A 15047-nucleotide genomic window follows, 5' to 3' on the forward strand; every position below is an offset into this window, starting at 1 on the left:
CTCCCACAGATCAGAAGTGCAAGACACAGTAGCATTAAAAGTCCTAAAATTATCAACAAGAGATTGTCTCATTGCATAAAAAACTTTCATGCAATCATAACGAGTTGTGTTTCTACTTACCCATTTAAATTGTGTGCAAAAGGCTGTCTGGATGAATTCTTTGAAGGATGCATCATCTGCAAAAGAAAGAGGCAATTCGGCACTAGCTAGAAATTTAGCTAGTGCCTCACGAGCACGTTGTGCATCGTATGTAAAATTTTGTAACCCATGTGATGTGAGTGATAGTGTTTGTTGGTGGGAGTCCACACTCCCACCTTGGTGCAACGGTAGACATATTTTTCAATGTCTATCCAGATGTCCCACCATTTTTATTAGAAAAGTGATTTTTACAATATTTACATACCGCACGAATTTCCATCTCACCTGTTTTTGGATTTGGTCGGGCTCCTTGGTGAAATGCTACCATGCCGGAGAAGTTCGCGGTCTTTTTCCTCTGCTGCGTTCTCCAGCTTCTTTGTTGTATACTGAAGCATTATCCACCGGAGCATTTTCTGGTTCAGTGGGTGTGGGGTTGGAAGGCATCATTTCTTTCTCAAAAAATGTCTCCTCACCAAGCTCAGGAAGAGCAGTGAAATCAGGGAAATTTAGTGAGGCTATTTTCTGGAAATTGATAGAACTTGATTGAACTTTGTAAATGAAAGAGCTAGAAAATGATTGAACGCGAGAAAAAAACTTAGAATCAAAATCAAAGAGACAAGTTGAGAGATAGAATGAGAGTAAGATGAGAAGATGAGAGTGAATTGTTGTGTGAGATTTATGGTGAAATTAAGGGGTATTTATAGGGGATTTTTGGGTTAAAATTCGGTTTTTTTCCGTTGGGCTCTTCGCGGGTCCAACGTGCGGCACGTGACGGGCCTCCCGTTTGGCCCATCATGTGCCAAACGGGAGGCACGTGACGGGCCAAACGGGAGGCCCGTCACGTGTCGAACATTGGGCCCGCAAAGGGCCCACTGGACCAAATGAAATGGGCTTCTTCGTGGGCCGTCGTGGGCTTGGGCCGGGCCGCATAAGGGCTTGAGCCGGGCCGAATAAGGGCCGTGCTACGGGCCTCCACGTGCTTAGGCCGCGGGCTGAGAAGTTGAGGCCCAGCCCTAGTCCATTATACGTGCCGTGCCGACACGGCCCGTAACAGTAACGAACCGGGCCGTGCCGAATTAGACACTATTACGGGCTGGGCCGGACCGTCCATGAACGGCCCGGCCCATTTGACACCTCTAAGCTTTCCATCAAAACGGCACTGTTTTGGCAGGAACATTATTAACATTTCTCATATATTGATGATATTGATTGATTGATGATTAATCCTCCTATTAATTTCTTATAAACCCAAAAAAAAAAAACCCAAAGGACCCCAATCTTGCTCTCATTTCCAAAACCCAAATATTCTTGAATTGCTCTGGTAATTTGATTGAGAAGAATCAATCATCAATCATCAATAAATGGGGCATAGTGCGAAGAAGAAGAAGCGCGGAGGAGGGAGTGGGAAGAGGACCAAAGGTAGGACGCCATTGAAGGACCACGCCTCCCACGAAAGCGCCGATGATAATGAGCTTCTTTCCGAGGAAATCACTGCTTTGTAAGTCAAATCTTGATGATTCCTTTTTCTGTTGAATTTGGCGAAAAGTTATGTGAATTTGGATTGTATGAACGAATTTGGCCGTGAATTTACGGAGGAGAATAACCTTGATCAGATTCTTCGCCGGAGAAAAAGAATCAGGCTCTGATAATAGGCCTAGAATTTCCGGGTTTATGTTCGTGAAATCTATGTATAATGTTTGATTTTTCTGTTTTTTTTTTCTTTGGATGATGAGCATGGAAATTCGAGTTTAAAATTGAAGTAATATACTTCTTGAACATGTTTCCATGCTAGTAATATACTTCTTGTATTTCCTTTCTTAAAAAAAAAAAAATCAAAACAAAACCAAACAGGAGAAATAATCCAAATAGAACTACATCCCCTTAATTGTTTCTTCGTTTCATGATGTTTAGATGCGCAATATTTCAAGAAGACTGCAAATTTCTGCCTGGCCCACCTCCTCAAGTTTTCATCAAGCTTAGGTTGGTGTTTCTTGAAGTTGTATAAAACCTGCTTTTGAGGTATACTCTTCTTGTCTTGACTAAGAAGTCCCTGAAATGTGAACAGGCCTTACTCAAAGGACATGGGTTTTGAGGATGTAGACGTCTCGGCAGTTCTTCTTGTTAGGTTGGTGAAGTTTTCTTTATATTATTTCTATGCAATGGACTTCCCATAACTGTTTTTATCTTGTCAGGTGCCTACCAGGGTATCCTTATAAGTGTCCGAAGTTGCAGATTACTCCAGAGAAAGGTTTATCAGAAAATGACGCGGATAAACTCTTATCTCTTCTACATGATCAGGTAGTTGTTAAGTCCTACGTGGTTGTGGTCTTATGAGGAAATCCATTGTAATGTCTCAGAAATAGTGATTATAATAGGTTGGTTTTGTCTTACAATTTTTATTGATTTTCTAATTTAGTTGGGCAAGTAGGTTTCACATTCAAGAGATTTAGTAATCTGTCAATATAATGCGTTTTGTGAAAGAGGAAGAGCAAAGCACAAACGAGAGCTTTTGGATGATAAAAACGAATAGGTCGATGCACATAGGCACATACATGGACCAGTTTTACTGGTCTTGGTTGCTAGAGGGAAAAGGAAAAAGGAAGAAGGATTGTTCGTGGATGTATGAATTGCTCTTGTTAATTTCATCAAAGAGAGTCATATACAAAGCAACTTTCCAGCATTGTATATCTATTCATGGGATCAAACTTGGTGTAGATCTAGTAGGACTTGAATATTAATTTCATTGTGTATGGTAGCAGCAGTAGCCGCAACAACAACAGTAGTAGTAGTAGGATATCCTAGAAAAAAATTGGTATAGTAGGATCAGATAATTACATATCCAATTTGACCCATGGACGAATATGCAAGCATACATTTCATGCTTGCTGAGGTTATGAAAAGGTTAATTTTCCTTTTAAATTATCTTGAGGAACCTTTACTTAGAAAAAATATTTTTTTTGGGTGGTTCAATATATACAATTAAAGAGCATCCATTTTTTGGAAAAGTTACAATTGGTGCTTTTGTTCTTGCTTTTGATGCTTCGCTTCATACATGATTTTTTTTACTGTTTTTTTTTTGATACATGCTTCATACATGCTTGTCACCAGCATGTTGGATATGCCAACTTTGCTATAACTTCAGGAATAACTATAACTATAAATATCGAGAAGTATGTTTTCTGAATATGGAAAAGGTTTCAGTGTGGAATCTTCAACTAGTTCTGTGATCAACATTGTATTTTGCTTGTAGCTGTGTTTGTTAATCATCCTGTTTCTGTTTCAGGCAAATTCTAATGCTAGAGAAGGACGTGTAATGATTTTCAATTTGGTGGAGGCTGCACAAGAGTTTCTCTCGGAAATTGTTCCAGTGGGCCAATCACAGGAACTTGTAAGATTTTCTTAAAATTACAATTTTGCTTCAGATCATTAATCGTTTTAGGCATTTTGAATGCTATATGTTTTGTTCTTAAAATTTCTGTTAGAAAGAAATTTACTTGTAGATGTAAATTGTGGTTCTTTTTGTCTCACAGCTAGATGTTGGTTCCGTTAATGCCAATGTGCAGGACCAAGAGAGATAAGGGAGAGACAGATAGTAATAAATAAAGGAAAACTTTCCTTAATATGTTTAATTACAATTCAAAGGTCCAATATGTTTAACATAGTAGCCCTGTGCTTGTTTTATGAAGTGGGCACCTAAGATACTAAGGCCTCGTTCACTTCGCGGATTTGAGTTTTCAATTTGAGTTGAGATGTGACATTTTCTGAGAGCTTTTTACTGTAGCAGAAAAAGTTAGATATGACATTTTCTGAGAACTTTTTACTGTAGCAGACGTTTGGTTCATGGATTAGAATCATGAGATTAGAACTATTTTCGATTTACGTGTATTTTTGTGAGAGAAAACACTGTAGCGAACCATGAACCATGATTCGAATCGGGGTACGAATCCCCAAAACAAACAACCCCGTAGAAAACCTAAAACTGAAAACTCGAATCGGTGAAATGAATAAGGCCTTAATTATCACTATAAACGAATATGGAGAAGAAAAGTATGTATATTCACACTTACTTGGTAGGTTTACAATGTACACTTAAATACAGAATACAGAATACAAGAAAGCTCTTTTAGGAAAACTAATAACTATGGAAAAAACTAATAGCTGTACAAAATCAACTCTAATCATAACTTTCCCAACTAATTCCCTTAATTGACTCAATCTCCTTCAATCACGTTCATTACTTGATCCTTGACTCAATCTCCTATGATCATGTCTAATTACTCCTAATATTCGGTATAATTGATACCGTATATCTTTCTTTTCAACACTCCCCCTCAAGCTGGCTTGTAGATGTCCTCCATAGCTAGCTTGCTTACTAGGAATTCGAACTGTCTCTTCTGTAGTCCTTTAGTAAGTATATCAGCTGTCTGTTGAATGGTTGGTACATAGGAAACACAGATTAGGCCACTCTCAATTTTCTCTTTGACGAAGTGCTTGTCAACTTCAATGTGCTTTGTTCTATCATGTAGAACTGGGTTATGAGCTATTGAAATGACAGCCTTGTTGTTGCAGTAAGCCTTTATGGGAAGTGGAACCGGGATCTTCAAATCCTCAAATAATCTTTTGATCCATATCACCTCACAAATCCCGTGTGCAAGAGACCTGAATTCAGTCTCGGCGCTACTTCTTGTTACTACATTTTGTTTTTTACTCCACCAGGTGACCAAATTTACTCCAACCAAAAGTGCAGTATCCTGAAGTTAATCGTCTGTCAGTCGTGCTTCCTACCCAATCCACATTTGTATAGACTTCAACTTGTAGATTGTCACCCTTTTTAAACATTAGTCCTCTACCAGGCGTCCCCTTTAGATATCTCAAAATTCTATAGGCTGCATCAAAGTGCTCTTGTCTCGGTGAATGCATGAATTAACTCAGCATGCTTACGGCGAAGGTTATATCAGGATGAGTATGTGACAAGTAGATTAATCTACCTACCAATCGTTGAAATTTCCTCCTTTCAATCACATCTTCTGGTTTTGTTGGAGTAAGCTTCAAGTTGGCTTCAATTGGAGTTTCAATAGTTTTACATCCCATAAGGCCTGTTTCATCGAGTAAATCAAGGATATACTTTCTTTGATTTATGACAATTCCTGCTTTTCGATGCCAAGAAAGTATTTTAGTGTCCCCAAGTCTTTGATCTCGAAGTCTTCTGCCAGTCTTTTCATTAGTTTGGTCATTTCTTCAAAATCATCACCTGTCAAAATAATATCATCCACAAACAATTAGAATTGCATTTTTTCCCTCTTTAGAGTGTTTGTAGAACATGGTATGGTCCGCTTGGCTTTGATGATAGCCATGGTTTTTTTACAACTTTTCCAAAGCGTTCAAACCATGCTCTTAGAGACTGTTTAAGACCATATAAGGACTTCTTGAGTTTCCAGACTTTGTCTTGGCCAAAAAACTTTTCAAATCCTGGAGGTAGACTCGTGAACACCTCTTCTTCCAAATTGCCATTAACAAAGGCATTCTTCACGTCTAACTGGTATAATGGCCAGTTGGAATTAACTGCAAGAGACAATAACACAGATAGAATTAAACTTGGCTATATGGGCAAACGTTTCTTGGTAATCAATACCATAAGTCTGAGTGAAATCAATACCAAAAGTGCAAGCAACCAACCAAAACTTGAATTTTCGTAGGAATTGAGATTTTTCAAACAAAATGACAAAGGTTAAAGGGATAGAAAGACTGGTTATCAATTAAAGAATCGAAAAGAACTTCGGGTTGATAATGTGGAGGCTGCGGTTTTAGCTATTTTTTGGGGTTTGTGGTTGGAGAGGAATAATAGAATTTTTGAGAATCAAGGGGTAGAGGAAGATGTTCTTTGGGACAAAACAAAGTATTGGGTGTCGCTGTGGGTATATAGAGACAGAGTTTATGAAACCAATTTTTTCAGACTTCCTTAGGAGCTGGGGCCTGTTTTTCTAGTCATGTCCTAGATGTTTGTTTTGGTTTTCTTTAGTGTTACTCGTCATGTATAGTGGGAGTTTGGTTCTGTTGAGGATAACTCTTCCTCTTCGCTCCTATCTCACTTTTTGCCAAATTTTTAATAAAATCTCAGTTTCTTTTCAAATAGCAAAAAAAAAAAAAAAAAAACAAAACTGAAAAGAACATTGCATGAAAATAGGCCCGACCCCTCAAAATCCCAGACCCATCAATCCTCCAAACAAGATAATAGGTCCACCTCACCCAACTCCCTTTTTTTTTTTTGAAAAGAAATGAGACTATTAAAAAATTAAAAAAATTAACAAAAGAGAACTAGGAGAGAAGAGGAAGAGTTATCCTCAACCGAACCAAGCTCCCACTATACAGGATCAGCAGCATATAAGTAAACCAAAAACAAAACACCCAGGACAAATCTATAAAAAGTGACCCCATCCTGTCACAACTTACACACGTCTTCCCATCCTACAAGATGATTGGAATTCGATTCCTCACTGCCACCCCCACAAAAAATCCCTCATCAACTTCTCAATGGCCATGAAATTCGATTCCTCGCTGCCACCCCACAACTCCCGCTAATCTTTCTGCAGAATATTTTGGAAGAGAAACTTCTTACTTTTCTCATTCACTGGTCGAAAATATATACAGCAAGGAGAGGTATGTTAAGATCCTCTAAAATAGGAAAAATCTACCTAACTAAGGTAACTAAATCAGAGAGATATTCTCCTAACAATCAGCCCTAATTTATTTCAATGTACACGGTTTCTATTTACAATAAATATAGCTAACTTCTAGAAGATTTTCTACACTTTCAACTTCCTGAATAATACCGTGAGTTTGCAAATAATCTCCAAGAACAGAATTGAAGAAATCCCGGGCATTGTCTGTTTTGAAAACCTGAATGTTGGTTTTGAATTGATTTTGGATCATGACATGAAATGTTTTGAATATCTGACTAGTTTCTGATTTGTCTTTCATTAGAAACACCCAACTTAAGCGTGTATGATCATTAACAAATAACAGAAACCAGCGGGCCCCGGTGACATTTACAACTCTTGAGGGACCCCGTATGTCACTATGTATGAGTGAGAAAGGATGAGAGGACTTGTATGGTTGAGGTGAATAAGAACTGCGTGTGTGTTTAGATAATTGACAGATATCACAATGAAAGAGTTTTGAATTTTTATTGATAAACAATGATGGAAATAGTCGTTTAAGATAAAAAAAATTTGGATGACCTAGACGATAGTGCAACATCATAACAGCACTATCCTTATTGGACAGACTCGAAGACAAGGACATACTAGGTAACTGACTCTCTGGATTGACACAAACTTTGCTGCAGAGTTTTTCTTTTTGTGAATCATCATGAGTGAGGAGATAGAGACCTGCACAAAGCTCAGCATTGCCAATCATCCTCCCCAATTCTGAATCCTGAAAAACACAAGTTTTGGCAGAAAACTTAGTAACACAGTCCAAATCACTGGTAAGTTTGCTCACTGACAATAAATTACAGTCTAAATTAGGCAGGAGTAAGATTGAATGAAGAACAAGGTTTTGAGATAGGTTAACAGTGCCAATTCCAGCCACTTTAGAGCATGATCCATCGGCTACACGGACTGTGAGATGACTCCGGCATGGACTAAATGATGTGAGCAATGATTTATTTCCAATCATGTGATCTGATGCGCCAAAGTCAACAATCCATGTATTTGAGAGTGTCCTGGTTGCACCAAAAACAATGGATATATTACCTCTTTTAGCAGTACCTCCTGTACCAATAATAGTAGGAGTTGGCTGATTGTTTGCTTGACTAATTAGCATCTGAAGGACCTCGATTTGATCCTTGGTAAATGGAGCTTGAGAGGATACACCAGTGAATTCTGTTGAGGCTGCATTCCCACGGTTTTCACGCTCAGTAGACCCACGGTTAGGCTTCCAGTCCACGGGTTTTCCATGGATTTTCCAGCAGGTGTCCTTGGTGTGGCCTGGTTTTCGACAGTGATCACACCAAGGTCTCCCTCTACGAGGCGTGTTGTCATTCAAGTGTTGAGGAGGACCGCGGGCATCATGAGCTTGGACTGAGGCATCTTCCTGTGATGGCAGCAAACCGTGAGCCACATGGGCTGAACCTTCGGGAGTTGACAATGCCCCTGATTTTCCCAGCATTACTTTTCTTCGACTTTCTTCCCTACGAACCTCAGAAAAAGCCTGTCAAAGGCTAGGGAGAGGCTTGGTGGCAAGGATTCGACCCCGAACTTCATCGAGGGATTTGTTAAGTCCCATGAGGAATTTGAAAACCCTTTTGGTCTCCACTATTTCCCTGAATTTGGCACCATCATCAGGACATTTCTAGTCATGGGTCTCAAACAAGTCAAGTTGCTGCCAGTTTCGAGTTAGGTTGGTGAAGTATGTGGTGACAGTTGTATCCCCTTGATTAAGGTCTTGAAGTGCAGTTTCCACCTAAAATAATTCAGAGGTGTTCTCACTGCTGGAATATGTCTCTCGAGCGGCCTCCCAGATATCTCAAGCCGTGGAATAAAGAAGGAAATTTCCACCAGTCTCTGTGGTCATAGAACTTATCAGCCAGGACATAACCATGTTGTTTTCAGAGCGCCAGAGTTTGTAGCGGTTATCGGACTTGTCAGGTGGGGCTGCTGCTCCAGTGAGATAATCATCACGACCCTTGCCACTGATGAACATCATTACAGATTGAGACCATTGCAAATAATTGTGACCATTCAGTTTATGATTGGTAACAGGAATCAGATTGCTCTCAGGTATAGCCGAAGTGATTGCAGGAGATGAACCAGATGGAGAAGTGATACTGGTCGAAGAGGACTGATCTGTTTCAGCCATGATTGAGACAATCGATAATGGACTGAACAAGGAGGGACGGCGGCATATATAGGGCACAGAGAGGGACGCGGCAGATTTAGGGCACAGAGAGGGACGGCGGCAGATTTAGGGCACAGTGGATGGCTCTGATACCATGTAGAATATTTTGGAAGAGAAACTACTTACTTTTCTCATTCACTGGTCGAAAATATATACAACAAGGAGAGGTATGTTAAGATCCTCTAAAATAGGAAAAATCTACCTAACTAAGGTAACTAAATCAGAGAGATATTCTCCTAACAATCAGCCCTAATTTACTTCAATATACACGGTTTCTATTTACAATAAATATAGCTAACTTCTAGAAGATTTTCTACACTTTCAACTTCCTTTTCTTGTATATCCCAAAAGCAAACTTTTGCTCACATTTATTTTGAGGCTTGAAACCAAACAAAACACATCTAAAACCTCCATAAGTCTCCAAATGATATCCTCCTCACCCCCTCATAAAAAGAAATCCAAACCAAACGCCTTAGCACTTCTTGGTCCATCGCTTTATCCACCGTCCAACCCAAAGCATAAGCTACTAGAGTAAAAAGGAACGGCGATAATGGGTCTCCTGGTCTAATACCCCTAGAGCCTTTAATTTTTCCCCTTGGTCTACCGTTAATAATAACCGAATAAGACACCAATCACAAGCATCTGTTTATCCAGCTTCTCCATTTAGCTCCAAAGCCCTTTTTTTCCAACACAAAATCCCAGAAATCCCATTCAACATATCATACACCTTTCCGAAATCAATTTTAAAAACAATCCCCGATTTTCCACGAGATCGATAGTTCACCACCTCGTTAGCCACAAGCGCAACATGGGTAGGTGTTAGGCCCCCGGTGAGGCAAGTATATGTGAGAAGGGCCAGGAAGGAAAAAGGGGAGGGCCCACAACCGATTGAAGTGAACTCAGGCCCAGGCCCACAACTGATTGAAGTGGACCCAGGCCCAGGGTTAAATGAAGTGGGTCAGCGGATAGGAGTGGGAGGCCAGCTTGGGGAACCGGGAATAGACGGTTAGAGCGAAGGGGATATGAGGGGAGATCGTGGGAAGGGAGGGGCACGAATTGAGTGATGAGCAACTTCTAGGGAGTCTGAGGATTACTCGAAAATCCTTCAATATCTTATTTTTCCTGTTTTCCTTGTTTTCCTTCTGTTAGTTCTTCGTCTTCTTCCATCTTGGATTCTGAGGCTAAATCTGAGCCTCGAGTGTAATTGCCATTGGAAAGTAATAAAAACGTTGAGTTTGGATTCAGAAAATATCACTTGGTTGCTTCGATCTTAGAAAAACTCCTAGGATCCTAACATTTGGTATCAGAGCCCAAGATCCATGGCTCATACATCATCGACGGTAAGCCACCCAGGACGAGCTTCGAGCTGGGAAGGAAGCCTCGATTCGATCAGGGAAACCATTCAGCTGATGGGGGCGGTCGTGGACCACGTGCCGCAGTTGCAGGAGGATGTATTGGCGCTGGGGGCCCAGATTGGCGACGTCCAAGGGGCTCTTCACCGACTGGAGGCCATAATTGGCCGCCAGTTAGAGACCCAAATTCCAGCTCCTCCGCGTCGGGAGCAAGGACGAGATCGTGACCGACCAGGAAGGGCGGACTCACCAGATAGGGGCCGCGGAAGAATGGACCATCGGGGAAGACGACTCGAGCTTCCGATCTTCCAAGGGGAAGATCCGTACGGCTGGGTATTTCGGGCGGAGCGCTATTTCGCCATTAACGGCGTAGAGGAGGAGAAGGTTCTGGCGGCTTCGGTCTGCATGGAAGGCCGGGCTCTTGGCTGGTTTCAGTGGCTGGACTCCTAAGAACCATTCCCCGATTGGCGGGATTTGAAGGCCGCAATTCTTCACCAATTCAGCCAAGCGAAGGACGGCGATCCAACGGAGCGTTTAATGGCCTTACGGCAGGACAATTCGGTGATAGAATTCTGCGACAGGTTCGAAGCATTGGCTGCGTCTATGCAAGGAATTCCCGAGCCCATTTTTAGGAGGGCTTTCCTTAATGGGCTTCGGGAGGACGTACGGGCCGAGGTTAAACTTCACCGGCCCATTAACCTCCAGGAGACCATGGATCTGGCCCAACAGATCGAGGAAAGGAATGAGGCCGTAGATAGGTTACGTAAGGGGAGGCTGAGTCGGGGTTGGCGGGGGGACGGGTTGGGTAAGGACCTAGGGGCGGGTGATCGAGCTTACTCCCCCATAGGGAATCCAGGGAACTCCCTTCAGTCCAACCAGGGAAAGGAGCAAAACCAATTCCAAAAACCTCGGGGTTGGCCACAACAGACCACGCCGGGGTCAGAAGGAGGAGGAACAGGTTTCAAACGCCTGACGGACAAGGAGATTCAACGGAGGAGGGCGAAAGGGTTGTGTTTCCGATGCGATGAGAAATTTGGTCTGGGTCACCGTTGTAAGAATAGGCAATTACAGGTGTTATTGTTGGCAGAGGAGGACGGGGAAAGAGATGAGGAGGGGGCGCAGGAAGAGGAGCCCAGCACCGAGGGGGTTGAGGGAGTGGCAGGTTTGTCGATGAACTCGTTGATAGGAATTTCGTCCGCCAACACCATGAAGCTGTTAGGGACCCTAGGGAATCGAGAGGTGGTGGTGTTAGTAGATAGTGGCGCCTCCCATAATTTTCTGTCAAAGAAGGTCGTGAAGGAAATGCAGATTCCGATGATAGCCACCGGTGGTTATGGCATACAAATAGGAAACGGGGCTTGTTTTCGACAGCAAGGTTTGTGTAAGGGAGTGGAACTGCGGATCCAGGGGTACAAGGTCGTCGGGGATTTTGTCCCATTTGAGCTGGGGTGCGCCGAGGTGGTATTGGGGGTGACCTGGCTACGAACGTTGGGGGAAGTTAGAGCTGATTGGCAGCATTTCACCATGAAATTCCAAGCGGAAGAAGGCTGGACTTGCCTTAAGGGGGACCCGACATTAAGCTTGAAACCGGTAAGTTTTCGTACCCTAACTCGTAAACTACATAGGGAGGTAGTAGGGGCCTTGCTGGAAATATATTCCCTCGTGGGGGAAGAAGAAAACAGTCCTGTGGATAGGGGACCGGACTCCATTCAGGGGGTCTTGGCTCAATTCCCTGAGGTATTCGAGACCCCTGCGGGGTTACCTCCCAACCGGGGAAGGGACCACCAGATAGTGCTCAAACCAGGGGCGGAACCACCTAACATTAGGCCGTTCCGATATCCCCAGGCACAGAAAAGTGAGATTGAGAGATTGGTCGCTGAAATGTTGTCCTCAGGAATTATTAGGCCAAGTTGTAGCCCTTTTTCAAGCCCGGTTCTCTTAGTCAGGAAGAAAGATGGTAGTTGGCGCTTTTGCGTCGACTACCGAGCACTCAACCAGCTCACGGTGCCGGATAAATTTCTGATTCCCATCATCGACGAGCTGCTGGATGAGTTGCACGGGGCTGCCGTGTTCTCCAAGCTAGACCTTAGGGCAGGGTACCATCAAATTCGGGTGAGGGAGTTTGATGTGGAGAAAACGGCGTTCCGAACACACGAGGGACACTATGAGTTTCTGGTCATGCCGTTTGGCATGACCAACGCGCCAGCGACCTTCCAGGCCCTCATGAACAAAGTCTTCCAGCCATACTTGCGGCGGTTTGTATTGGTGTTTTTCGACGACATTCTGGTATACAGCTGCACGTGGGAAGACCACCAAAAACATCTTACCACGGTTTTGGACGTTTTGAGGAAGGAGCAGTTGTTTGCCAACCGTAAGAAATGTTCGTTTGGGCAGCCGCGGTTAGAATATTTAGGCCATGTCATCTCAGCACAAGGGGTAGCAGCCGATCCGGCCAAGGTGGAAGCAATATTGACATGGCCCCTGCCAAAGAACGTCCGTGGGGTTCGGGGATTTCTGGGGCTGGCCGGTTATTATAGAAGGTTCGTTCAAAATTTTAGGCGGTTGGCTCGTCCTTTGACCGACCTACTCAAGCGAGGGGAGTTCAAATGGACTGAGGACGCCACGGCCGCCTTTGTGGCACTCCAGCAGGCCATGACTAGCCTTCCGGTTTTGGCAATGCCAGATTTTGCAAAACCGTTCGTGGTGGAGACAGACGCCTCAGGCTCGGGCCTAGGGGCAGTGTTGATGCAGCAGGGTCGGCCGGTTGCCTATTTCAGCAAGGCGCTATCAGGCACTACTCGGTTCCGCTCGGTGTATGAACGCGAACTTATGGCGGTGGTCTTGTCGGTGCAAAAATGGCGCCATTACTTGCTCGGGAGACACTTCGTGGTGCGCACGGATCAGCAGAGCTTGCGGTTCTTGATGGACCAGCGGCTGTTACCCTCGGAGCACCTACGCTGGGCCGTTAAGCTATTTGGATACGATTTCGAGTTGCAATACAAGCAAGGGGCAGCGAACCGAGTGGCTGACGCCTTGTCTCAGCGCGAGGGAGAAACTGACTTAAGCCTAGCCGCCTTGTCCGTTCCACAATTCTTGAATTGGGATGAGATTCGGCAAGACCAGCTGCATGACGAGGACTGTGCGGCTTTAACCAGGAAATTGGAGCAGGGAGAAGGGGTGGTTCCTGGATTTTCACTCCACCAGAATTTGTTATGCTACCGCGGCAGGGTGGTGTTACCGCCACAGTCTCCCTGGATTCGTCGGATGCTTCATGAGTTCCACGACTCGGCTTTAGGGGGACACTCCGGGTTCTTACGCACTTATAAGCGTGTCGCTAGTAATTTTTTTTGGCGAGGCATGAAGAGGGATATATGCCACTACGTGGCGGACTGCCCGATTTGTCAGCGTTCCAAGTTGGACGCCTTGGTTCCCGCCGACTTACTGCAGCCACTGCCTATTCTGGCGAGGATATGGGAGGACATCTCCATGGACTTCATTAGTGGTCTGCCACGGTCCCAAGGGGTAGATACCATCCTGGTCGTCGTGGACAGGCTGTCCAAATATGCCCATTTCCTGCCTCTATCTCATCCTTTCATAGCCAAGAAAGTGGTTGAATTATTTCTGCGAGAAGTGGTGCGGCTCCATGGCATTCCGGCCTCCATTGTCACTGACCGAGACCCACTCTTTATGAGTCTCTTTTGGCGCGAACTATTCCGTATGCAGGGCACGAAACTGAGCCGTAGTTCAGCATATCACCCTGAGTCGGACGGCCAAACAGAGGTCGTAAATAGGTGCTTGGAGGTGTACCTGCGCTGTTTCGCAAGTGACACGCCCCGTTTGTGGTCGCAGTCCTTGCCTTGGGTTGAATTTTGGTTCAACACCAATTTTAACGCATCGGCTAAGCACTCTCCTTTCCAAGTGGTCTATGGCCGGGAACCCCCCACCATTCACTGGTTCCAAGACTCCTTCAGCCGTGGAAGATGTCAACCAACAGTTGAAACAGCGGAATGAGCTCTTGGACGTCTTAAAAGGGCATCTCGTGGGGGCGCAGCAACGTATGAAGAAATTTGCCGATGTGCACCACAGGGAACTGTCATTTGAGCAGGGTGACAGAGTCCTCCTCAAACTCAGGCCTTATCGCCTCAAATCTTTGGCTAGGAAACCAAACGAGAAGCTTGCTCCTAGATTTTACGGTCCTTTTGAGGTCTTGGAGAAAATTGGGGAAGTAGCTTACCGTCTCGCGCTACCGGGGGACGCGAGGATACATTCCGTTTTCCACGTTTCCCAGCTCAAACAATTCAGGGGTATGGACTCAAGGTGTCAGCCCCTTCCACCTCAGCTGTCGGATGAGCTGGAACTGCAGGTCGAGCCGTTAAGTGTCATCCGGGGTCGTTGGACAGCCTTGGGGGGAAAGTGAGTGGCTGAGATCTTGGTTCAGTGGAAGGGCTTGCAGGAATGGGAGGCTACATGGGAGTTCTTGGATGTGTTTCAGGAGCAGTTTCCAGATTTCAACATTGGGGACAAGGTTGTCTTCAAAGGGGGAAGTGATGTTAGGCCCCCGGTGAGGCAAGTATATGTGAAAAGGGCCAGGAAGGAAAAAGGGGAGGGCCCACAACCGATTGAAGTGAACTCAGGTCCAGGCCCACAACTGATTGAAGT

The 15047-nt window shown here is 44.2% G+C and overlaps 1 protein-coding gene across 2 annotated transcripts in view; it reads left to right on the forward strand.

Moving 5' to 3' along the window:
• The first annotated feature begins 1400 nt into the window (after nucleotides 1-1400).
• LOC21399154 (eIF-2-alpha kinase GCN2) overlaps nucleotides 1401-15047 on the forward strand; it is a 56643-nt gene continuing 42996 nt past the window's right edge. For both annotated transcript variants that reach the window (XM_024174916.1, XM_024174917.1), the window contains exons 1-5: nucleotides 1401-1636; nucleotides 2050-2118; nucleotides 2204-2263; nucleotides 2331-2436; nucleotides 3422-3526. In XM_024174916.1, the coding sequence (XP_024030684.1) occupies nucleotides 1500-1636; nucleotides 2050-2118; nucleotides 2204-2263; nucleotides 2331-2436; nucleotides 3422-3526 (477 nt within the window). In that variant the 5' untranslated portion in view covers nucleotides 1401-1499. The remainder of the gene's footprint in view (nucleotides 1637-2049; nucleotides 2119-2203; nucleotides 2264-2330; nucleotides 2437-3421; nucleotides 3527-15047) is intronic.

The sequence above is a fragment of the Morus notabilis genome, unplaced genomic scaffold (genome assembly GCF_000414095.1).
Source record: "Morus notabilis unplaced genomic scaffold, ASM41409v2 Scaffold352, whole genome shotgun sequence".
Classification (NCBI taxonomy): Eukaryota; Viridiplantae; Streptophyta; class Magnoliopsida; order Rosales; family Moraceae; genus Morus; species Morus notabilis.